General features: G+C 36.8%; 1 protein-coding gene across 1 annotated transcript; it reads left to right on the top strand.

The window, feature by feature from the left end:
* Positions 1-507: 507 nt before the first annotated feature.
* CFAP69 (cilia and flagella associated protein 69) lies at positions 508-25,458 on the top strand (the record flags this gene model as incomplete). The annotated part of the gene is given in 24 exon segments (XM_079538189.1): positions 508-642; positions 794-856; positions 2,124-2,189; positions 3,114-3,223; positions 5,149-5,225; positions 7,031-7,129; positions 9,264-9,413; positions 9,521-9,698; positions 10,374-10,497; positions 12,191-12,239; positions 12,335-12,456; positions 12,936-13,152; positions 13,551-13,715; positions 14,448-14,566; positions 14,984-15,102; positions 16,339-16,420; positions 17,311-17,503; positions 18,123-18,260; positions 20,455-20,531; positions 21,962-22,156; positions 23,126-23,212; positions 24,127-24,231; positions 25,296-25,415; positions 25,417-25,458. Coding segments are annotated over 24 exon segments (2,832 nt in total).

Below are 25,458 nucleotides of genomic sequence, written 5' to 3'. Positions count from 1 at the left end.
CACCTACTATGCTGAGTATTTTCACCGTGATGGAAGGAGAGCTGTATAGCATACATGAGGGGTAAACACTTATTACATATTACTGAAGAGGGCAGGTATTATATGTGTGGTGTAGCACGCAGGCTGGGAAGAGAGAGCAAGTGCTGTGGTTGTAGTTGGAGTCATCAAGGTTTCTTTCTTGTTTTTCTTCTCATCTTTCATTTCTTTTCCTATAAAAACCATCAGGAGATTTGAACAGCTACCACAGCTTCTAAATAAACCTACTGCCATACTCAAATATTTCTTTGTTGCCACAGGAGTTAAAAATTACTTGTTAATGAAAGCTGATGTTAATATCAGCCGCCCCTGCAGCCAAAGACTTTTGATCTGTCTGTATCTCTATCACCTGTTTTGATAGGCGCAGGGCCGCCCGGCCGGGCCTTACCCCGGGTGCCGGGAGGCGGAGCCGCTCCGCTTCCATGGCAACAGCGGAGGCCGCGGTGCGGCGGACGGGTGGCAGTCGGCTCCATGGCCTCCCTGGCCGAGCCCCCCGGCTCACGGGCGCACTCTCGCTCCCCGGCCCGCTCCCCCGGGCTGTCCCCGGCCCTCGGTCCCTCTCGCTGCGGCGGAGAGCGGCGCAGGGCCGCCTCAGACGCCGTGCAGGTGAGCTCCCCGGAGCCCGGCCCCGCACGCACGTTATCCTGCGTCCGCGTGTCGTTTGCTGTTGGAATAAGGTGGCGCTTGCACATTTAGGGTTCTAAGCACCTTGCAAGCGCGGTCTAACAGCCATGCCTAAGAAGTGTGACTTTTCCAGGAGACGCAGGTGGGGCCGGTGGATCTGAACCGCGCCATCAAGCTGCTGGAAGATGCAAGCTCCGTGAGTAAGGCCGAGGAAACGTTGTTTCTGCTGCACTGGCAATAACGAGGTGTAGAAAAGCATTTGACACAACCACGTTTGTACCTGCCCCCAGGAAACCACCTGCTTTGGTGGCTGGGGCTCCAGAGCACAAAGCTGAGCTAACTGTGCAATAGCACTTCTTCTAAAGATAGTCATTTTAATGGAAAATGATAGTTACGAGTTTTTTGTCTGTTAAATATCCCTGTGTATCTTTACAGGGACACTTTTCCAAAAGAGACAAATGCTCACTCAGGAGCTAGATGTACAGTTACTGGTTTACCTGGAGTTTTAGACTGCTGGAGCCCATACCTGAAAAGACTTACTGAAAGTATGTCAGAAATTTATCCAAACCCCCAGGTTAACTGCTAGTGATCCAGAAGGATCATTATTCAATGTTCAGCGTTCAACAGCAAATACAACCTCCTGGGCACACAGGAGAACAGTATCTCATAGTCTACCAGACTGTCTTTGGTGTTTGCAGAAAGATTTGACAGGCTGAAGTCACTATGCCGTTAGTCACTTTGATCTGAAAACTTAATAATTTATATTCTTCAAATAAGAACTGATTGGTGCTTTTATAGCACTTTTTAAGTCCTACTGAGAACTAGTCCATGTCTTTTTTTTTTTTCCCTTTTGACACAGAATAAATTTACAGACTGAAGAATATTCTGGATGGTGTAGTTTGATGCTTCTCTACACAATATGGAGTATCTGATGAAATGCCCTCAGGATTCTGGGCTTGTAGTCTCCTGACATAACTTTCTGGCCTGCCTCAATTTGCAGTGCTCTTGCTCAGCGTGAAGGTGCTCAGGAGAGCTGGAATGAATACTGCGTGCCCTGGCAAACTGACATAGCCATTTCTAACTTCATATTTGCAGGCAGTTTCCTAACAGCGGTAGAGCTCCGTTCCAAGCAATTTATAGCTACATTTATTCACATTTATGTCATGGGAAATATAGGTTTGGTTTTTGTAGTATGCTCTCACAAAATCCCAAAGAATGTAGTAGAAAGAGCTCACACATTTGAACAAGAGATGCAGTTTTAAAGTCTCTTTAGTTACAAACTCTGTATTTAGAGCTTGTGGCTTGATGAAGGATTTAATCCTCTTGCAAAGCGCTTTTCATTGTGTCTTGTGACTTTTTAATCTGGTTTCCACTTTCATTTAAAATTAAAGGGGACAAATATAATCATGTAATGTTTTGAGGCAAACTGCAATTAAAAGCTACTTTCCATTCTTATATTTAAGAGCGATTTGGAAGATGAGCAGCTGAAAGTTCTCAAGAAGGTAGTCAAGTCTTTTGAAAATGGGCTTGTATCCTTTTTGCCACTCTGTAGAATACTAAAGCTGTGGTGTGCTATGTATGGTAATATTCTGTCTTTTCAGCAAACCATTCTTGTTTCTACATGAAGAGCAGTGATAATCCAAGTGTGTTCTCATCAATGATCTTATGCACATACAGCTGAGGTTGTTAGGATAGCAGGATTCCTGCATGCCTGATTCATTTGCTACAATATTAAATAGAGGAATCTCAGCTTTACAGTCTTTGAAGAAAAACGAAGACTATTCATCTGAAACTTTTGTATGTTTTCAGTAAAATTGAAGGGAGTAATTGGAAGTACTAGCGAAAATGTGGGCATTTGGAAAAATGTGATTAATTTGATACAGTTCAATTAATTGCCACAATGATTTTAGCTTTCAGATTACTTCATAATTGAGTTGTGGCTAAGCACTTACAGTCGGTATTCATGAGTAAGTTGATTTGCAGTAACTTCTAAGTTCCAGTGACCAGTTCTGTTTTGATTTTGTGCCTCTAAATTTGATAATATATGTTTAGGTCCATATTTTCAAGCTTTATGGGACTAGAGTAGGAAAGGATTTAAATACCACAATGCTGCTTCAGACAGAATTTAGGTAGATAAATCTACCTAAATGATTTTTAAATCTACCTAAATGATGTTTCTGTCCTATATTTTTAGATACCCAGTTCTGAACTTCCAGTGAGTTCAGCTGAGAAAAAAGCTAAATGAGACCTGCAGGAGTTTCACTTCTGTAAAAGGAAGGCTGCTTCCAAAGATCAAAGTATAGACTCATGAGCTTCATTTTACTCTTCAAACTTTAAAAGCACTGGCCTTGGTTGTTCTTAGTTCTGTCTTTGAAATATGATACAGTTTCCAAGCTCTTCATTTAATTCATAGCAAAACAAACATTTGGATTTCCTTAGCTTTAAATTAAAAGCCCATTAAGGATTTAACACAAATAATGGACATTCTTAACCTGTGTGCAGAAAAAGTGAATGAACAAGAAGCTTTCGTTGAGCCCGTATGTGAACTTATTAAATTATGTGGGTAAGTATCTAAGCCTTTTTATAGATTTCAAACTTGTTAACTACTTGTTAACACATTCATACAGTTTCTAAAAGAACTCCTGTATTCCTATGGCACCTGCAATAGAAGGCATCTACTTCTGCAAGGTATCTATTATGTCACCCTTCCTTTTCATGAACAGTTTTTACCTTGAGTCCATTTTCTACTGGCATGAAAGACACAATTCAGGAGCCAAGAATCAGTGGAGCCACGTATTACATCATGCAAAACTTCCAGCTTACTTGGAAGTAAGACTCCCCAAGGTGCTTCATTGCCTAGAGTTAAGTTATTCTAGGGCTGCTGCCCTCAAGAGATTCAGCTGTTAAGTCTTGCTGAAGTGTGTTTTGATGTTTCAAATGAGCTTTCTCAGTGAGTTTAAAAAAACTGACACTTAAATAGCTGAAGGTAAGCTTTGGGAAATGACAGGCCATGTTGCAAAAGAGGAAATGTTATGGCAATTGAAGGATTTCAAGTTGCTTTACGAACATGTTTTATAAACTTTTAACATCTTCATTGTCATACTGTACTGCAAATTACTAGTAGAATACAGTTCAGGTGTTACCATACTTGTCCATACCTGTCTCCTTCTTCTGAAGAACTTGTAAATTATAAGTTGCTCATGGACTTTTTTGTAACAAGTTAGTCAGCTATTACAATTGGTGAGAACAAGGAAGAGAAAAATTATGCTATGTAGTAAATGAGTGAGCTGGTATTCAAAATGGGTTTTGCATAGCTTTCTTTCAGCTGTTGGCTTTAGTAAACATAACATTTTTGAGCTGAATCTTTTACTTCAAAAAGCAGATATACTGCTTTACTTTGCTGCCACACAGTGGAGAATGAGAAAATACATCATGGGGGTTCATTTCCCTGTGTGTGTGGCAGAAACGTGGCAAAACTGGGAATGAGGATATAGTTCAATGAAATGTAGTTGTGAGTAGTGTAGTGGTAGGTTTTTGTAGTAGTTCAGCAACTTTAGTTATGTTTATATATTTTGAATGATTGTGCCCTTGGGTTTTACTTTAATTGTTATATTATGGAAATTCCCCCACAATTCATTACTTAACATGACAAAGAGAAGCCTGAAACTAGGGGAGGAGCTGCAGTTTAACAATTCCTTTTTGATACTAGAACTCTCATGGCAGAATTTTCCACTTTTTTGTAGCTGCAGCTATTTGCCTGTCTTCCCACTTATTTCAGTGTCTGTGTCTTTTTCTTCCCCCACCCTTTTATTCTATTACTCGATCTCTCCTTTTCTCTGGCTGTGTTTACAGAGGTAAACCTACCGGAAAGCTGTTTCTGCACTGTGAGCAGCACAGACCTCAGCATGGTATTGTAATGTGTACTCTTAGGGAATTTTTAGCTCTTACACGTTTATGTCATATTTGAGTATTTTGCAAGTGTTATTGGATATTTCTTAATATCCTGTTTTTAAAAATGAATGTGTAATTGGACTATTTTGAGTGAGTTTATTGGTTTTATTTTCATCTATTTCTAGAGGTCTTGCCTGGGGATATGATCTTGTTTTCCATCTCTGCTTATATCTCTTCATAGTGAGACTCTGCAATAGCTTGATAGTACCTCTGTTCGAGGATTCCATCTTCCACACTTAACTGACATTTGTTTGTTCAAAGAATTTCTGATTATACCAAATATGAATTATGGAAAGGTTCTCTGGGAAATACCTACTACTGTTTGCCAAAATGAAGTTGCCAAGTTGTGGAACTGGAGCTCTCAGTATAGAAACAGCATGGCAGAGGATGTATTTGTCTTGCAAAAAGTGTCCATGTTTGCAAAAATGCTTGAAGGAAGGAGAGAAAAAAACCGTTGAGCTTTCCTGGTGGTATATTAAAATATTCTTCTGCAGTATTTTAAACATGCTTGTAATATTTCTTTATTTCATTTTGTAGTTTGCCATTTCAAAAAAAGAAATTATCAGATGAAGTAAACTATTCTGCGGCAGTTTCAAAATCCATTGCACAACTTGGTGAGTGTAGAGTGAGATGCCATAACACCATCAATATATAAAATGAACTGAATTATTATCACAGTTTTAATTGCTTGTTACTTCGGTAGTAAGTGCGCGTCATTTATTTTGATTATTCAGTCAGTGCTCTGTGCTTTTTAGTATTTAGATACCACTCTTATTTTGCTGTGCAGCTAACCCAGGGATTAGCTAGCAGTTACCTGTTTGCCAGTGTCAGAAGCTATGTGAGATAACTTTATCAATAGAGTTGAAGAACTAAACTTGTTTGATTCAAACTTGTTTGATTGCCGTTTGCTCTGAGAAATGTGTGCATTACTACACTGAAGTCTGGGATAAGGGGAATACGTTCCTTTTAGTCTTTGAAACCAAATGTAATAAAGATGTTAGAAACAGTAACTCTTAAATTTCAGCTTCTGCCTTCAAAACCTGAAAGCCTGAGTCTTATCACCTACAAAGGCAAAGTACAGCAAGTCAGTGTAATGCTGTGCCTTACTAGGAGCAGCAGTTCCTGACCTTGACCTTTGGCTTGCATCTGAGCTTTAAGCTTATATCCATTTTAAGAGACCTTTAGAGGAAAAAGTGTCAAACTCATCTGTATAATCAAGATGTTATAATCACAATATAATTGTGTATAATCAATAGATATCAAGATGTTATAATCACAATATAATCAAGAGAATTAGGCAAAGTAGACAACGATCACAAAAGAGAATAAGTGGAAGAGCTTACCCTTCGGCTGAGCTCACCAGAAAACACCAAGAGAGGTGATCTCCAGAAGAGATCCTTCCCCTCTGGTAGACAGCTCTTAAATAGGTCTAGGAGGGGTGGAGCCAGGCTCCCCCCCTTCCGGCAGCACAGGTGAATTGCCTTCATCTGTGCTCCTCTGGCTGACTCAGTGCTCGCCTCAGGTGGTCAATCAGAGGTTCAGGCCGTGACTCAGCAGTTCCCATACACTCATCTATCAGTGTCACTGGACATCTAAGTACCACAGTATCTTCTTAAATGACCTTGCATGTGATATCTGTGATTTTCAAAGGAAGTATTGCAAGTCTTGTAGATCAAAAGCAGTATGTGAAGCAAAACTGACGTATCAACTCACCTGATGGTAAAGATTCCATCAATAGTATGGATGGCAAGGTATCCATCAGTAGTTCTAATAGTACAGGGTAGCACAATTAGCCTGTCACAAGTGGAAGAAAGATTGTCCTTCAAATCGATGACAAAGAAATCATTCTTAAGTCTTCATTTTCATATTCCCAGATAGATAAAAGAATGGGCTGTGGGCTTCAGATAGTTCCAGATTCTCCTTAGGGTAGCCTGTCCAAAAAGAGATACTAAAATCTGAAATTTTATGTATATGATCTATGCTGGGCCCTGTAGGTCTCACAGGGTTTCTTTTTATCCTGTGGAAAAGGAATGCTTTTCATGCTCCCATTGTGTCATATCATGTCTGTTTGAAGAGTGTCTGACATGATGACAGCAGCCTGGTGCAGTAGCTTTCTCCTGAGTACCTTCTGGAATAACATCCTGTCTCACAAGGATCTGTAGCCATAAAGCAGAGGAGGTCACTTTTGGATAAAACTTATGTTGCTCCTCCAAGGCTACTTTGTCGTATTCAGTGTTGGGGTTTTTGTTCCTGGAGTATTTTATAATCCAACTGCTCGCAAAATAGAAAGATTTGTAGGGGGTATGGCCAGAGGAAACGCGAAGTACTGAAAATGGAATGATGGTGAATTTCTATAACAATTATTAACTTTGTACAATTATTAACTTTGTACATTATTTTGTTTTTCTGTTTCTGGCAGGTTGTTTGATGAGGGTGCCAAGTTCTCGAGTTAGAATACAAATCTGTAAGTGTATAATTAGCTTTTATAAGATGGAGCTGCCAAAAAAACTACTTCCAGGTAAGGCACAGTGTTTTCAAGAAGAAATGTCAGAAGAAATCTGTGTTTGTAGCCAGCTAGTTTGAAATAGATCCTTTAATTAGGTGATTTTTTTTCTATATAACCATAGTCAGTCTTATATTAAGTATGTAGCATTGCTGAGTGTACAATTAATACATCTTTACAGACATACATACTCAAAGTATTAAATTATTTCATCAGTGTGCAATGAATTATTTATTACATTTATACAACTAGGATTAAGTAGTATTCAGAAGATGTGAAGCAGTCACAAGCTCTCTGAAAAAATGGGTAATAGAGGAAAAAAGACTAATTAGGACCAGATTTATAAGAAAGGAAACATAATTTTCAGCTATGTATATGTAGCAACTCTGGTTTCTCTTGTGTTGCTCATAAGGGAGCAACTTCTGAACCCATCTAATTTTAATCATGTCCTTATGGAAACATTTCAGCATAGGCTCTGAATAAATTATGGAACTTATCTGCAGAAAGAGGCTGGGTATGGCTGCAGATGAGCTCAGGCATGATCCTGTGCAGTATGGATATGTATGCAAACTAGTCAGAATGCACTACTATTTATTCCTTACGACGACGTCAGAGTCTGTTACAAGAAAAAGTCAGGCATGAATCCCCTCTTAGAGGGGCACATGATCAGTGCTGGAAGGCAATACTAGGTTGTAATATGGCCAAGCTACAGGTGAGAATTGGTGCAGTGTGGATCCAGAGCGCAGCTGAGGTAGCGTGCTGGACTTCAGTATGCCCCCCTGCTGTGTTCCCATGGTGTAGCATTAGCTCCTGGGCCCTCTGGCTAGTCATCGTTTATTTCTGGAGGCCTAAGGAAACTGTCACTGCAACAGCCCTCACAAGGTTCTGGAAGCATGGAAGCATTTAAATCTGTTCTTAACTTACAAGAGAGATTCCAAGTCCTATGAGCATGTAGGTGTGTGTGCCTATGTATGCATTTAGCTGTGTGTCTATGAATAATTCAATCAACATAATTGAATGTTAAAATACAGAGAGATTTTATTTTTCTTCTCCAGATTTAGGAAATAGATGTGCTATCTCATTTAAAAAAAAAAAATGTATTTCAGTCTGACTTTGTGAATCAAATTCTTCATCTCCAAGCATTCTTCATTTTATGTGTCTGTGCTATCCCCTCTTATTCACATATTTACCAGGTCAAGATGCCAAATCTGCTTGAACTTGTTAGTAAGCTTTTCAGTGCCTTTAATAATACTTGTTACCTTGCCACCTGTAATTTTTTTTGGTCTGCTCTGTTTTTTGAGATGTGGGAGGCTGCTATTGCTGAATGCGCTGGATGCTGGCATGCCAGACAGTGTTGCAGTGATATTCTGTTTTATCTACTGTACTTTTAACAATTGCTAATATTTCCTTGGATATTTTGAAACTCTCCCTCAGAAATTGAGCTGATATTTTCCTAGAGCAGTCTATAGGGACCTCTTATTTATAAAATGATACCATTTAGAACCTATGAGAGTTTATACTTAATTAAAACAGCCTTTCACTATGTGTGTTATTTGCGTTTCGTGTTATTTAATATATATATTTAAGCTATTTAAGATACACTTTTACATTCACAAGTTAACATGTATAAATGTAAATTCTCTGCGCTTCCCCTTCCTCTGTAATTCAGTGATAAAATATAGATTCCCATGTTCATGGGCAAAAGTAAAACCAGGGATGCATTAGAAATTCAGGCATGTAAATCAAAGTTTGGATTCACATGCTTTAAGTAATATGATAGTGCAAGGCATTAATTCTAGTGCAGAGACTAAAGAAAAGAACTAGGTCCTGCACCAGCACATACTGCATGACCTGAAGAAGGAAGACTTCTCCCTGCACATCATTTTGCTCTTGTCATTCTAGAGAGCAATTTATGTATTTATATAACATTTTAGTCTTCTGGAAGGTAAGTCTATTGAGTATGCTTTAGGCACTGTTAATACTCAGATAAAATCAGCTCCCGTTGTTTTATTAGATTTTTTCCATTGATTTAAATCTAAAGAAATACGCCACTCCCATCTCAATCCTTTTTTGATAAAGGATGAATGATTCATGAAGTAACCAAAAATCTGAATTTACTGTGTTGTAATAAAACCTATTCTATGTGCAGGTTACCAGCCAACAAGTGCAAACTATAAGATTCAGATGGCGGAATTAGGAGGATTAGCAGAAACTCTTGTTTTATCTCTAGCATTAGTTGAAAATCAACTTACTGAGAAGTTGTGGGTTCTTAAAGCTCTTGAGCACCTCTCCAGCTCTGGTTAGTACAGATTGTTCTTTCAACAGTCTTACTATCCTTGATCATTTGTTCTCTAGAAGAATGACTGACCTACTTAGAATTAATTGTTCAGATTTTCATAATTTCAGGAGTAAATTGCAGACATATGATGAAGGCTCAAGCAGCCAGCAGACTCTGTTTGTATCTAAATGGCACTGATCCCTCAGGACAGCTGGTGTTCCGCTCATCAGAAATCTTATGGAATCTACTAGAAAATACCTCAAAAGAAGAAGTTGTTAATCAACTCAGTAGCTTGGAATGTATACAGTAAGTACAGTGAAGCATTTTATGAATTACTGTTGTAATTTTGGAGAAACCTAAAGCACTGTTATTGTGTTGCATAATTATAAGTGGTGGTGGGGTGATGGAACAGGTTGCCCTGAGAAGGTGTGGGTGCCCCATCTCTGGAGGCATTCAAGGCCAAGTTGAATGGGATCCTGGGCAGCCTGATCAACCCTGGCTGGCAACCCTGCCCTTGGCAGGTGGTTGGAACTAGATAATCTTCAACCTAAGCCATTCTATGATTCTGTGGTAAAATTAGTAAGAAAGTCTGTATTATGGCATCTGAGGCTTTGTTTTAAATCTGCTGAGGTAGGTAATGAGTTCTCAGTGAGTTACACTGTTTTTGCTACTTGGGATTGTATCATCTCTTCTCAATAACCACTCAACAACATCCACAATTGAGTAAGCATTATGTCTTTCAATTAAGTAAGTCATTATAGCACATACAATAGAAGATGTAATTTGAAATACAAATTGTAGGCAAGGTGCATATATGCTTAAATTGTGTTTCTAGTGGTACACATAAGAATTCATTTCATATTTTGTTGTTGTTTAACAATAAGACTTTGAAAAGTATGATGCTGAATGAGGATCCTTATATCTAGAGCTGTCTAAAATTAGAATATGGAGAGAGTAAAATGCTTTTCACTTTATTGTAAGTGCATTGAAGGAAGTATTTGTGGACCGGCTCATAAATGGTTTTCGCCATTCTGATCGTCAGCTAAGGAACGACCTCCTGGTGATTGCCACGTTAGTAGCTGAAAACTCTGCAGCATCTATGATTGTAAGTATTCATAATTGTATTTTTAAGGCTGGTAACTTTTCCTTTTCTATTGTATATTTAAATAGTTTTAAATATTTAAATAGTTTTCACTGTTAAGCTTCTGTTTGTTAAAATCTGTCTTCAGTGCTTAGCTCTTAGGTGTGCTAAGCCAGGAATCTTTTTTCTTTCTGCTGTTCCTTCTATCTCAGAGAGATTACAAATCTGTATGTCATTAGTCTGGTATGCTAGCTAATACTTTTAATGTGCAAAAGTTAGCTCCTGTACATGTTCTCAGATGTGCCATTAGCAGTGAGTTTTGCACTATGTTTTATTTGTTGTCTGAAGATGCAAAAGTACCAGCTGTATTCAGATAGCCCAAATTTAACCAAAGTACCTTAGCCTTGTAAGAAATAACCTCCAAAAATGACCTCAGATTTAAATAAGGTGCTGAAAAGAAAATTGACTAGATCCAGTTAATGAGACAGATAAATTCTCTCTAAAACCACATCATCTAAATGTAGCCCTAAATGCATTATCATGACTTGTCTAAAAAGTAGATGCGTCATTCTTTTGCTCCAGAATGTTTTCATGCCAGAGTTTTCATGAGGAACCTGATAGAAGGCAACTTTTTATGGCTGTTGATATTCTTGTACTCTCTTGCTTTACAGTTGAGATTTAGGACTCTGGCATAAAAGCAGAATGACTAAGTAATCAAACTACTGTCTGTGCTGATCAACTGGCTGTTCAGGAATGGGTTACTTTCAGGGAATTCATATCTAAACCTCTGCAGAATTTTCTTCTTTGACTATATTGCCAAATGGATTGTACAGTCCGTGTGAAGATTACAGATTCTTCATTCAGTTTTTCCATTTTATCACTCACATCAAGGAATGTCTGTCATACTATTGCAGAAAGATATTTGATGTCTAAAGCATTCAAATTGCTTACATGGCTGCGGAAACAAGGCAGTTTTTTTCCTACAAGAAACAATAACAAAGACATGGCATTTTAAGTCCTTGTACTAAAAATAAGTAGTGTGAACTCTGCTCACGCTGTGTGCTGGTGGAAGGCCCTGTGATGAGTTTGCCTGAGTGCTGAGGCCAACTTAATGTGTTTTTTGTTCAAGAGCAGTGTCCTACTAACTGCATTTACCTGGTTTCCAATCATCTCAGAAACAGCTCTTTTGTCTCCAGTGTGCTCTGTGGACAACCCCTGTTGTCCATAGTGATATTGGACATGATTATCCTTCTGGTTGTCTAGTAGCACTATCATATTTGTAAATCCAAGTTGCTCATACATGCAGTTTTCGTAAGCTTGATTGTAAAGCACTGAAGCTGAAATTGTATGTTGTGATGACCTTGATGTACAGAGTTCTGTGTGCACAAATGCTTTTTGAAAGAAAAGGAAAAAAAAAGCCTCAATCTCACAGCACTGAGAATGTTGTTCTCCTGTGTGGTAGATTACAATAGTGAGCACATGTGTTTGGGACTTCCCCATACAAGTTCAGATTTGCTGGATGAGACATGGCTTTAAAGAATTGTTAGTAAGTATTGTACAGTGTCCAAATTGAACTCTTTGATAAAATTCTGTATTTTGCTATAGAATACATTAAATTCTATGTTCTGAAGAAAAAGAGAAAACAAAATTAAATAATCAGTATTAATTTTACAGCAATTTGTTTCAATTAATGTATTTATTTTTGAATGCCTACTAGGAAAGTGGATTTACAATGCTGTTAATAGTACTTGCAACGTTTACTGAAGGTAAGAAGTTTCATACTATGTAATCACAGTGTTTTTTTTCTTTTAATTGAAATATTGTCAGAATGTATCTATTAACATATCGATTTCCTTCACAGCTAAAATTCCCAATCCTTTGTTAAAAGGTCTTAAACTTACTTACTCTTACGAAGACTTTGAGATGAAGAAGTTGTTGTTTAACATAATAGGGATCTTTTCTAAAGACCCGCATGCTGTACAGGTGAGTTCTAAGATAACAGAAGATACAGTAAGCCAAAAAAGAAAATAAGTAAAAAATTCACGATTTCTATTTATCTGTACATCTGACATAGTCCAGTAAACTGAAACAAACTGTTCTCTAAATGAAGAATTCAAAACTAGACACTATATGTAACTTCAAGCCAAGTTTGCTGTTTGAAAGCAGAGTGTGGTTTGTTTTAGAGAAGCTGCAAACCTAGACCGTGCTAGAAAAATGAGCTGACAAGTGGCTGCAAAGCATTATTGAGATACAATTGAAGAGCATAATAAAGTTTTACAAACCACAGACTTTGGGAATGCTACAGAGTATAAACACAGCTTGTCTGTACTTGTACTGTTCCTGACATCCTTTCCCAATAAAAAATATTTTTTTAAATGTAGGATAGATAAAGCAAACTATAAAGATTTTTCTTATTTGCATGTGAAACCTGTAAGCTGTCTCTTTCTCTTTTGAATCTGCAGCTTCTTAGTGAAAATGATGTGATGCCAGCTTTGTTGGATTATGTAAAACCACATAAAAAGCCTGGATTTCATGACTGGTCTGCTGCCCAATATGAGGAATTACAGCTTCATGCAATTGCTATTTTAGCTTCAGTGGCTCCCTTGTTAATTGATAAATATTTGTCTTGCCAAGCGAATACTCTTCTCCTTGTGTTTCTAGAATGGTGTATAGGTCAAGGTCAGTAGACATTCATGGCTTTCGTACCACAGTAACCTCAGCACACAACTCACCTGACCTTAATTTCTTTGGCAGAAAGGAAAAATGGAAAACTTTGAAGAAGCCCCTTATTAACCTAATAAAGTAAAAATAAATTAAAAAAAAAAAAACTGTAATAATTTTCAATGTTAATCAAAATCAAACTTTTTTTTTTGTATATAGTATAGCCCTCCACAAAATGGCTTCCTAATAGGCTATTTCAATCAAGAAGCTTTCTTAGCAGTAAGATATTTGTTTGCTTGTTTTAGCTTACTTGCAATGGCAAGGCCTTCTTTTTATTTATGGAAAATTCTGGGAACGTTATTATTATGAACATACGTTGTCTGCCAATGAAAATACTCTTTATGTTTGCTCCACAGATCCTTTCTTTGGTCAAGGTAACAGTTTCCATGGAACAGGTGGTCGTGGCAGCAAGCTTGCTCAAATGCGCTACAGTCTGAGAGTGCTGAAATCTGTTGTATCCCTTTATGATGATGCTGTGAGCCTTAATTTGTGTGACCAGGGAGCTATTAGCCAGCTACTGGGTAAAGCAAGGCTTTTATTGCTTACTGTATATTATTGCTTATTGTGTATTTCTTTAGACACTGAGAATTTTCATGCCTTTTCTTACAATGTGTTTTATTAGGTGTGTAGGTGTGTACACCCTAAATACAAAAAGTAGTTTGATTTTTAATCAAATGAAAGCTGGCCCTATTATTTCTGTCATTATACCGTGTTTGTTGCACATTATTTGCACTGTCTGTAGGAAATCCTGTTGTGAGTCTGTTTCTATATTGTGACTTCCCACAACTCTTAAGAATCAAGAGGAAAGAAAATCAAAACCAGTGTATTTTCAAGTAAATAACTTTATGAAGATTACAATCAGTATAAAACTTCGTAATCACTGCTATTTAGATTTTTTTTTTTTCAGTAACAATTCCTACTATCATATGTAATTTTTAAGTTCTGATACTATTTTAAATTCTTACCTTACAATAATCAGTTTTCCAGCTCTGAAAGAATTGCACTGAAAGGAACAAATAGGCAAGATTGTTTGGAGTTCAGAGTATGGTCTAATAGAAAGCCTAGAAACAACATATTTTATATCCTCAGCTGAAAATTAAACTCCTCTGAAAACAAAACCAAAAATAAAAATAAAAAACTGTGAAAACATTCAGATTTTAATGAGAGCAAAATTAGCAATATAACTCGTGTATCAGATAGGTTTCTGACTTCCATATAGAACATGCACATGTATGAAATGTTTTCTTTTGTAGATATCCTGAAGTATACAGCAAACAAATTGGAACAAAAAGATGATGCCATTCTGCTGGAAATCCAGGCTAATATATTCTTTATTTTGTCTGTTCTCTGTGAAAATGATGTCCACAGAAAGGTTTGTATCCTTGTACCTCATCATGAACAGAAAATATTTTGTTTGTTTGTTTCTTAAATCAGTAGCAGATGCCAGTTGTACTTCGTTGCTAGAAGGTCAGAGCTGATAACTGCTATGTGTGGCTGTTAGAAATAAAATCACTCAGAAATCCATTAGCAAGTGTCTCACCTATATAGTTGCTAATTTACATGTTTTTAATAAAAGTATGAAAACGTGTTGAAGAATGGGATTATCAGTTAAGCAGTACTGAATAGTTCTTTTATGTTTATTATGAGAAATATATCCAACTTTAAGTATGAGGCCAAATTTATTGCAACATATACACTTTAAATGTAAAATTTTCTTTCTGATTTTCTGATGTGTAGCTACTTAGTAAATATTATTTCAGAAAAGTATTGCTTTAATTGTTTTTGACAGGAACTCTTCAGCTATGAAGGAGTGGATTTACTTATCCCATTCATTCAGATGGATCCAAAGAAGCTGCACAGTGGACTGGGCCACAATCGTCTCCTTTTCAGTGCACTGGACTGCTTGTGGTTAGTAAAGAAGTGTTTTAGCAGTGGCAGCTGTTAAAAATAGCAGCTTATGGATTTTTCATCTGCAATATTATGGCCTTCTCTGCACATCTAGGTCCTTCTTTCATTTAAAACATGTAAAAGTTAGTGTTGACTAATTAAAAAAGAATACAAAAATAACAGAGATATTTTGCATAAATTACTTAGACAGGGACACAGTGAGATGGTCTAATTCCCTGTCCCTACACAGCAATACAACTCCCTGCACAGAATGGCCTCATAGAATCATAGAATGGCCTGGGTTGAAAAGGACCACAATGATCATCTAGTTTCAACCCCCCTTTCACAGGCAGGGTCGCCAGCCACCAGACCAGGCTGCCCAGAGCCACATCCAGCCTGGCCTTGAGTGCCTTCAGGGACCTGCTGACACTTCAATGCAGAGCTACTTTAAGCTTTCCAGAAAATAAGTTTCTGGTTGGAGTCTCTAAATTACTTCAAAGAGAAAACACGAATTGATAATAGACCATTGTTAGCAAAAAATTGTGCAGGCATGAGAAGTGTTTGTGGACTGCCTATACTGCCTATACTGGACTAGAAATTTTTCAAAAATTGCTATCAGAGATACAAAAGGATAAACAAAAGTTAATTTGTTTGAAGTCAGTGTTTGATAAATATACAGAAAGCTATTTAATATCATTGTCTGGGAGAACAGACAGCTCAGTGATGCAGGCAAACCCTTCAGTCTCTGCATTAATCTGGAAATTATTGAAGACAGCAATAGCATTATGAGTGCTGCTTTTATGATTGGTTGGAGCTGGGAGAAGCCAGCCCTGTTGCCCAAAGAAAGTCTTCATCGTCTCACTCTCTTGATTCTACTGCAGGAATATTTACACAGCTTTGCGGTGAGCCAGATCGATAATATCGTATAGCTAAATGTTAGCACTTCTACTGAGTTTTAGTTCAAATCTCTATTCTAATCCAGTTTGTAATGAACTTGCCAAATTTCTTGGCTGCTCTGAGGAAGGTGTGCCACCTACAGGAAAAGAAATTGTGGTAATATAGGTTCTATTTAATTACACAGTATAAATGAAAATACACAAGGGCAAGTATATGAAAATCATTTCTTCTACTCCCTAAAGGTATTAAGCTTATTGAATACTAAGTATTTTTACGTAATTCAGTAAAATAAATGGAATATTTGTAGAATGCTCTGAAACATAAAAATGTTCCTACATATTGAAATTATTTCTGTTGAAGGTCGTGTGTCATTGGATGCTACGTTGCAGAGGATTATTTTCTAGAACAACAGGGCATTTTTCTCCTTCTGGATTTGCTGGCAGTAGGTATTTTTATTATTTTTATTACAAAATAAAAGAGTAGTAAAACAACATGGAAAATTGTATTTTTAATGGTATCTCCTAAGACTGTTGTAGTAGTGACAAGAAGGCCAGTCTGCGTAATTCCCTGAGATAGGAATGTAATCTGCACACCAGATATCTGCTCTGAAATGACTGGAAAGATATTCCGTGTATCTTTTTTGTTAAATAAGCAGTTGGCAGAAAGTCTTAAATTTACCGAGGAAACTCAAGCTATGCTTTATTTTGAATGACATATCTGCTAGAAAAGCACCTCCATTCTTCATATTGAAGTTAGAAGAGATAGTATACTCTTCAAGGCCTTAAAAGTTTTGGTGTTGAAAGTTATTTTGTACATGCAACATAACAGCTACAAGTAGTGTAATAGCTACTTTTATGGATCTGTGGCTTGTGTCTGGCACTGGCATTTCACTTCAAGCATTTCACAAAGCTGAAGGCCCTTTCCTGCTGCTCAAAGGTCTGGCCACAGAAGAAAACAAATCTTCTATGGTACTGCCCCTGCCTTCTGAGTCTGTTTCTTATGAATATAAATCTTGGTAGTAGCACATCATCAAAAACATTAATTCATCTGCATGTGAGCCTGGAGGTACCTATTAAGTAATTTGACACACAGGCATCTCACATGATCCTACATAAATTCCCCTTCACGTTCCTTGATTTATGGAACATTGCATGGCAAGAACCCTGAGAGATTGAAAGTTTAGACACCTTTTTGGGGGGGCAAATATCTGTGATTAAAAGCTTCTACTTACTCAATTACTTATTACAGAATTCCTCTTTTTGTTTTTTAAATCTGAATGTAGATTAATTCTGTGCTATGACAAACTGAAACTTTTTTTTCCTTTTCACCAAGTTAAAACAAAAAAACTTGTGCAATGTAATTCTTGGGATCCTCAGTGAGTTTTGTGACAATCCCAAAACCATTATTCACATCAGTGCTTGGCGGGGGGAGAAAGATCAAACAGCAGCTAAACTGCTAATACAGCTATGGAGGCAGGAGGAAATGGACTTGGGAGTCCAACGTGATCGATATGGAAGGATTGCTGGTAAGTTTTGTGATACGTGTGAAACTGTTAGTCAGTGAAGCTGCTCACATAATAAATAAATTAAAAATATATATTTGCTTTTGATGCCAGAATCCTAATGAGAGTAAACTGTAATATTTGTACGTTTATGCTGCAGTTCTCAGCAAAGTCAGAATACTTCATTTATGTTTTATTGGAGTCTGGCCGCTAGATGGCACTTCCTACATTAACTGGGAAAAATGAACCGTTACAGGTACTTTAAACTTGTTTTCTAATGCTGGAAAATTACTTAATTTCTTCCAAAAATGACATTCTGTTTCTTCATATATTGTAAAAATAGAAAAGGAGAGTGCCATGATACCACGAATCTCTAGTCATGCTAATTAATATTTCCTGGACCAAATTTCTGGGCAGATTGTTGACATGTTTTGTGTGTTGTCCACAGTCTAAGACAGAGCTACCTTCTTTTGGAGGAGGCACCACAGAAAAGATAATGTCAGTAGCTGCAAGCCAAAGATGCGTGTGGGTTTTGTTTTTTTTTTCTCCATGACTAAAATAGCATTTCCTCTAATCTTAATAGCTTTGGGAACATACTGTGCATGCTGCCTCTTCAACTGTTGTTATATTTTGAAACGTTTAGATGTAAAGAGGCCTATTGCTGGCAGCTTCCAGAAAGAGCAAGAGGTCATCCCCATGCCTTCCAGCTGTCCCAGCTTTGCCATTGTGGAAATTTCAGAAAACATACGGGCAAAACTTTATTCATTATTGTGCAAACTAGGTAAGACAAATGAATTGCCTTCTCAGTGTCATATTTGTCATTAAACAAAACTTGTTCACTGGCAGTCGATCAAGTCTCTAATATAAAAAAAAGAAAAGGAACTTGAGATGATCAATAGTCTGTTATTATTAGATGCTTGCTCATCCTCTTCTAAGAAGCCTCTTTTGATGGGGATTGCAAGACTTCACCAATGTTTTGCTGCCCTTACCATTAGCAAGCTTTCAAGAATCAAATTGAAAGTTTCATTGAAATGTTCTGTCATTTATTTTCCTGCACATAGTATCTTTCACGTATATTATCTCTTGTCATTAGAAGTACTGCATTCTGCATTCTTTACCCATAGTTGTCATTTCCTAGAATAGCCTCTGATTATTTTCATCATTTTTTTCTTGAACCTTTTCAATTGATTCACATTCTTCTTGATCTGTCATGTCCCAAAACTGAACACGCTCCAGCAGAAGCCTCACAACCTAATAGAACTATATTTCTCATCTTGTAAATAACCATACTGGCAATAATATAACAATTGCTATTGTCACAATGGCATTTCCTCACTTGATATGTGTGATCTTGTACAGCCTCCAGTCATCTAACATCTGGATCTGAACAGTTGACTTTTTCTACGAATTTTGCATTTGTCCTTACTGAATTACATTCTGTGTTTTTAAAATAGTTTTTCAAACTGCTATTTTAATTTGCATTCTTTTCTTTGGCTTCAATTTGCTGCACTCTCTTCTAATTATGTGTTGTTTGCCCATTGAATATGAATAGTTATTACACTTTTGTCTAAAAACCTGATCCGAAGTTCAGATACTTGATAAGCCTTCTTGCTTGGCTGTACAGAATAGTAGGCAGAATGACACGGTCTTTTTTTACTACTTCATGATGGATGTTAGTATTTCGACTGTTACCATTTAGCTACCCAAACTGGATTTAACCACTGTTCCTTGTCTTCTAATTTTTTCTTTTTAAAAATAGACATTATGTTTGTTCTTTTCAAGTCTGTCCTCAGTGGGTTCAATGATAGTGAGTAATAGTTCTGAGTCTGCTTTCAACCAGTTCCCTGGCCACCCTAGGAAACAGCTGATTTCAACATATCTTCAGTGTCTCTAACAGACTATGGCCAGTTCTTTCTCTGTTTTAACCCAACTTCTTATTAGTGTTAATTATGTTGATCTTGGATCATCACAGCTGAATTCTTTATTAAATCAAAAAGGCATGCGATTCTGTTCCAGCTTTCTTCTGTATTTATACATACTTCTCATGTTACTTATGTACTTTTTAAAGTCTCCTATGAAGTACTGAAATGATGTGGAAGTGGATAAGATTGAGAATTCTTATAGTCTTTTTCTATCATCTTTTTCTTAGTGTAGTTATGCTTCATAACAGCCTGTAACGGAGTGGTTCCAGTGTTAATTGATCTTTATTTATGAAATGTCTTAACTTCAAAACACGATGTAGTTATGCTATAATAAACAGATGCTGTGTTTCCAGTTATCACACAGATGGTATGTTGAAATCTAGAAATAGCTTTAATAGGCTATATAGAAATAGTTTTTTAAAACACTGAGTAGAATGAATGTTCAGCATACACAAAATATGAGGTATAGTCCCAGCAACCATACTACTCTTTCTTATTCCTTCACACATATTGTTAAAAATACATTTTTAAGATGGATTCATTATGTTCATCTCAAGTCTATGAGGTGGAGATAATCTTCACTACTCAGCTTTGAAACAAGGTGTTGGAGATCCTGTGATACCATTCTCCTGTTGGATATTTCACAAACTCTGTGCTAAAATGCATCTGGAGAAATTGTGACCTGTACACTCAACTGTTCGTCTGCTTTAATGCCAAATCAAAGTCCCACCAAAAAAAAAAAAAAAAAAAAAAAAAAAAAAAAAAGGAAAAAAACCATAGCAAGTGCAGCGCTAACCTGGATTTACAAGCAATTGGAAGGTCACTGGATCCGCTCAAAAGGGAAGAGCTGGTATAAAGTGAATCTGTTATTAAGAAAAGAGGGATTTTATCACCTAAATCCTGCTCAGGATTGGAAGAGGGACTTACTGATGTACTTGTGATGAAGATTTTGCACATGATTATATATAAATAAGGTGGTGTCTTTTTTAGACTGTTATATTTTAAGATAAATTGATCAGACTGTCACTACTGAGATCATTAATATTCCTTTAGGTTTTGAAAATTTGCCTGGTTTGTCTTCTAAGGATTTTGTCACACTTGCTATCATACGGCGGTATATTGACTTTAAGGTGAGTGTTGTGGAAGGACGTATTTCTATTGAATATATTTATATATATAAAAAATATTATATATAATATATGATATATATGTATAATATATATATAGATTATATTATATATTATATAAATATAAAAAAATATTATATATATTTTATAGCAAATTATCTCAGGATATGAGAAAGGAATAGCCCTTCACAAGCTGTAATCTATGTCACAAGTCACCTGTTGTTCTATGAAATTATAAACTGGTATTTGGCATCAAAGGAAATTATCCCACCTCCATCATTCCAGTGTTTCCTGGCTCTTCTTTTGTATTTCTACAAATATTTGTGTCTGCATAGTGAACCAGACTAGAAAACAATGCTAATTAAGAATAATTCAGGAAAAAAAAAAAAAAAAAAAAGTAGTTTTAACTGCTTGCCAGCTCAAGAAATAGGAGTGGGGTAAGGAGCTGAGGAGGGACTGGACAGCTGGCCTGCCTCTTTGTGCAGGGTCAGCATATATACAGGTTTTGCTACTAAAGATCACGGTAAACATATTCTGATGAAGGCTTTTCTGTGCTTTCCCATCCTTGTAAACACTCAGTACCCACACTCAGTACCCATCCATATTGTCAAATGTAAAGTATCAGAGTGGTTTGCCTACAGGAAGCAAGAATCACAGATTCATAGAATGGGCTGGGTTGAAAAAGTTCACAATGCTCATCCAGTTTCAACCTCCTGCTGTGTGCAGGATCGCCAGCCATCAGACCAGGCTGCCCAGAGCCACATCCAGCCTCGCCTCCAGGGATGAATGCCTTCAGGGATGGGGCATCCAGAACCAACTTGGGCAACCTGTTCCAGTGCCTCACCACCCTCTGGGTGAAAAAATTCCTCCTAAGATCTAAACTAAACCTCCCTTTCTCAGTTTAAGACCATTCCCCCTTGTCCTATCACTATCCATCCTCATAGATGGCTGTTCCCTCTCCTATTTATACACTCCCTTCATAACAAGTTTTGTAGGGACCATCCTGCTTAAAAGATGCTTTAATTCAGCCCAATTTTCAGCTTAGGAAAGAAGTCTGTGAGAGCTGAGATGTTCAGAAGCTAGTGATACTTGACCTTTAGTTGATAATTCCAATTTCTGTTTATGTCTCATGTTACAGTTTACTCTGATAACATGCATAACTTGAGATTTTACAGGAAAAAAAAGCCATCAAGACTCTTCACTCTTGTAATTTGGTACCTTGTATTTCTGTTTCTTCTGTAGTTATCAGCATTCATGCTGACCAGTCTGTGTGGGGTGAATTTGGGGGTGGGAAGGGCTTAGGGGCAGATTACTCTGAATGAATTTGGTATAGCATTACTGAAGTTTAACCTTGCATAATGATTCTGAGAAGGTAAGCAACAATAAAGAAAAAAGAGATAAATATCAGCATGCTGTGTGTATTCCATCTACAGGTTGGAGAAGTTTGGAGTGAAGTGTGTGCAGAACTAAGAGAAGAATTCAGACCTATTGGTTCAGATGATGAAATACTGAAAGTTATTTCAGAAGTATCAGAAAATATTGGAAAAATGGTCACTGCTTACCAGACTGAACTGCTTGAAAATCGTCATCAGCAAGATATCCAAGAGGAGGAAAAAACATACACACAGGTAAGTTAAGGAGTATTTATACAAGTGAAATCCATAGAATTTTTTTGTCAACTTGTATAATGATTTTTGTATTATAAAATATTCAGAATCCTAAATGGATGCATTGCTTTAAGATATTTAATATTTCAGCATAAAATTTAAATTAAATGCAATTAACCCCAGTTCTCTGTTTGTATATATTTTTTTTCACTATTTAAAGAGTAACATGAAAAAATAAAGCAGTGTTATCAGTGATGTATCAACAATGGTATAATGAGAAATGCTAATTATGTCACTGCAAGAGTTGCACCTGTCTGTAGCAGATAACAATTTCAAGTACTTATTGTTAACATATCTGTTTCTTAAAATGAAATATAAGCCTCTGTTTTAAACTCCTCTGGCTGAATGCTCACAAAGCTTCATTACTTCATAAAGTGGGGCTTTGTTCTTCCTAGCCTCCTGAAAGCAAGCAGCTATAAACATTGCCCAGCCTTGGTTATAAGGCAGGCATTATGCATTGTCACTTTTCTACTGTCTCATCCTCTTCTCCCTTCTGAGAAGTAAGAGCGGTTGGAACAGATGTCTCAAATCTCATGCTAGTGTTTTGGAGGGAATGTCATGCATGCACTTCTGTCACCAGAAATGATGCCATCTCTGTTATTCATCATTTGAGAGTAAGCATATTCAAAAACAGTCATGAAAGATCTGGGGCTCTTCCAACATCTGTGTTAGAAAACAAAGGGAAAAGTTACCTTGCAGCACAGAAGGTAAGCTTTGTGGGTTTTTTTGTTTTTAAGGGGGTGCGTACCTGAAGTTTTTAAAGAACAAATATATCACTACAGCACTGTCATTCAAATTCAAGTGAGTGGGATGAGCTAAGGTGACATAAAGGGACATAGATGTACTATCTTAACAGCACAAGCAAAGAATTCAGGACAGCTCATGGAAAGAGGTTTGTGTTGTATTTTGTTAATCTCCTTTATATTACAGATTCGTGCTGTCCATAAGCAGAAAGAAATGGTAAACAAATCTTGGGAAAATTTCTTAATTCGGACATCAAACTATGAAGCACTGAAGGTAAAAAACAAAACAACAAAAAAATCTGGTGGAACAAAATGTGCATTCGTAGTGTAGTTATAATAATTGGGAAGTTCCTAACGCTTTTCTTAATGAATGATGAGGTTATTCAAGTAGAAGATGCAGTAAATGTTATGTTCACACAAACATAGAGGAGTGAACTCTGAGCTGTATTGGCAGAGCAATACGATCTTTGGTACTTCTACTGTTCTGATTATAGACACAGATTGGTGATCAGTAATAGGTATGTATATATTCATACGTACATGTGTCTGTGTATATACACATCTGTATGCAGGACAGAAATGTTGTAACATTCTCAACCTGGATATTGGATAAGCATGCATTCTTCTCACTTTCATGCATAATGCCAAACTGGATGAAGCAATCCACATGCTGTGAGGTAGGGTTGCCATTCAAAAAGGTCTTGACAATCTTGAAGGATGGACTGACTCAAACTTCATGAAAATGAAGAAAATAAAATGCGATATCTTACATTTGGGATGTATAAACGCTTTTGTGGCACAGTATAGCCTTGGGTCTGATTAGCTGTGTAAATATGTAGTATATGGGAATCCTGGGAGATGACATGCTAAAAAAAGACAAGAGTGTGCTCTTGTGGTGATAAAGACTAACAGCATATTAAGCTGCAGTCGGAAGATTAAAGCCAACGAGTTTCAGGAAATGATTATTTGCTTCTGGTCACTATGAAGCCACGTCCCTTTATTCTGTTTTCAGGTCCTCAGTACACGAGGGTCACAAACCACAGGGAGAATACTTGAAATGAAAAGCCAACAGATTTTTACCTCCTTTGTTTTGTCATTTTGTTTGTGTATTTTCTGACAGATACAAATAATATAATTCATTCTGATTAAAACAATTTTACCTTTTTTTTTTTTTCTAACTATCTTTAGAAAGCAAAAAGGCTTCAGGAAAAATCAATAGAGGCTTCCAAATCTAAATCAAAGACTCAAAATGGAGCAGTCCATTCTACTGATATTAAAGGCTTGGGCACAACAGTAAGTAATGCAAGATATAGGATGGAAAAATGTAGTTACATGCATATATAAAGAAGACTTCTAACCAGCAATATTTTTCAGAAAGCATCTGGAAGATGTAGATACAAATATGAACGTTCTGAAAATTGCTAGTAGAGAGAAACACGTGGTTAGGTTTTATTTGGGGCTTCATGATAAAATAATTCATTTCTTTGGAGGGAGAGAATTTAACAAAAATATATCTTCGTGATTCTGTAGTCAATATTGCAATAACTGTAGATAAAAGCAAGGAAGCAGGTAACTATTTTGCAGGTGTGTTTTAGGAAAATGAATGTATCACCAACACCAGATGAAATTCCTTGTCTGCATTCCTTAAAAGTATGGCAAATGTCAAATATTGCTGGCAATTTATTTTTGTGGAAAAATCTTCTTTTCTCCTCTTTGCCAAACATCTTCAGTAGTGAGAGATGAAAATGAAGCTAAGATGGTTGGTGCAAACCAAGTCAAAGTCAAGTAACCAGACAAGTGTGCCATGCAAGCTCAAACAGTGGCATTGTCTTTTTCCTACTGAAACATGGCTAGAAGATAGAGGTGTCACCAAAGGTTTTCTTTTCAAAGACATGAACCTGTTCAGTATAAAGAGTATTAATGAAACTGGAAACAGTATGTCTCTTTCAGATACAGGCAATTGTGTTCAGAGAAACAGGCTGTACTTTTTTTTGAATTTTTAAGTGTTAATATATAGCAAAAAACTGTGGCTGATATTATGTACAAATCCAAATAACACTGCACAACAAACTTGTACTGTAATAAAGGCTTGGTGTTCTTTTCTTCTTCTAGTAAGATCAAACATGAAAGCAGAAAAGCAGAGTATATAAAGTTATAAAATCACTCTATCTTCTCCTTTATTGATGGGAACAGTTTGTGACTTTAGTATAAATAATAATTTAAGTAGACCTGGAAAATTTCAGCATGCATCTCTAGCTTCTGAATAATATTTTCAAAAGACCAATTCTTGGTTTAAGTCTCATCTTCTTTTAAGTACTAACATGGATGTCAAGCAATGCATTTATTTTGCTTTTCAGGTTGGATCTGGTCACTTAGTAACAGTTGGAAGTACACCTTCCCAGTTAGTCGAAGGACCACCGGCCGATAAAGGCCTGCCTCTTAAAAAGATACCTTACTGTGAAGAAGCCTTAAAAAAGAACAAAAAGAGTTAAAACGCTGGACACAGTCAAGAAAGATTAG

Source organism: Tetrao urogallus, assembly GCF_951394365.1.
Source record: "Tetrao urogallus genome assembly, chromosome: 7".
In the NCBI taxonomy this organism is placed as follows: domain Eukaryota; kingdom Metazoa; phylum Chordata; class Aves; order Galliformes; family Phasianidae; genus Tetrao; species Tetrao urogallus.
This window is presented reverse-complemented; position numbering and strand designations above follow the sequence as displayed.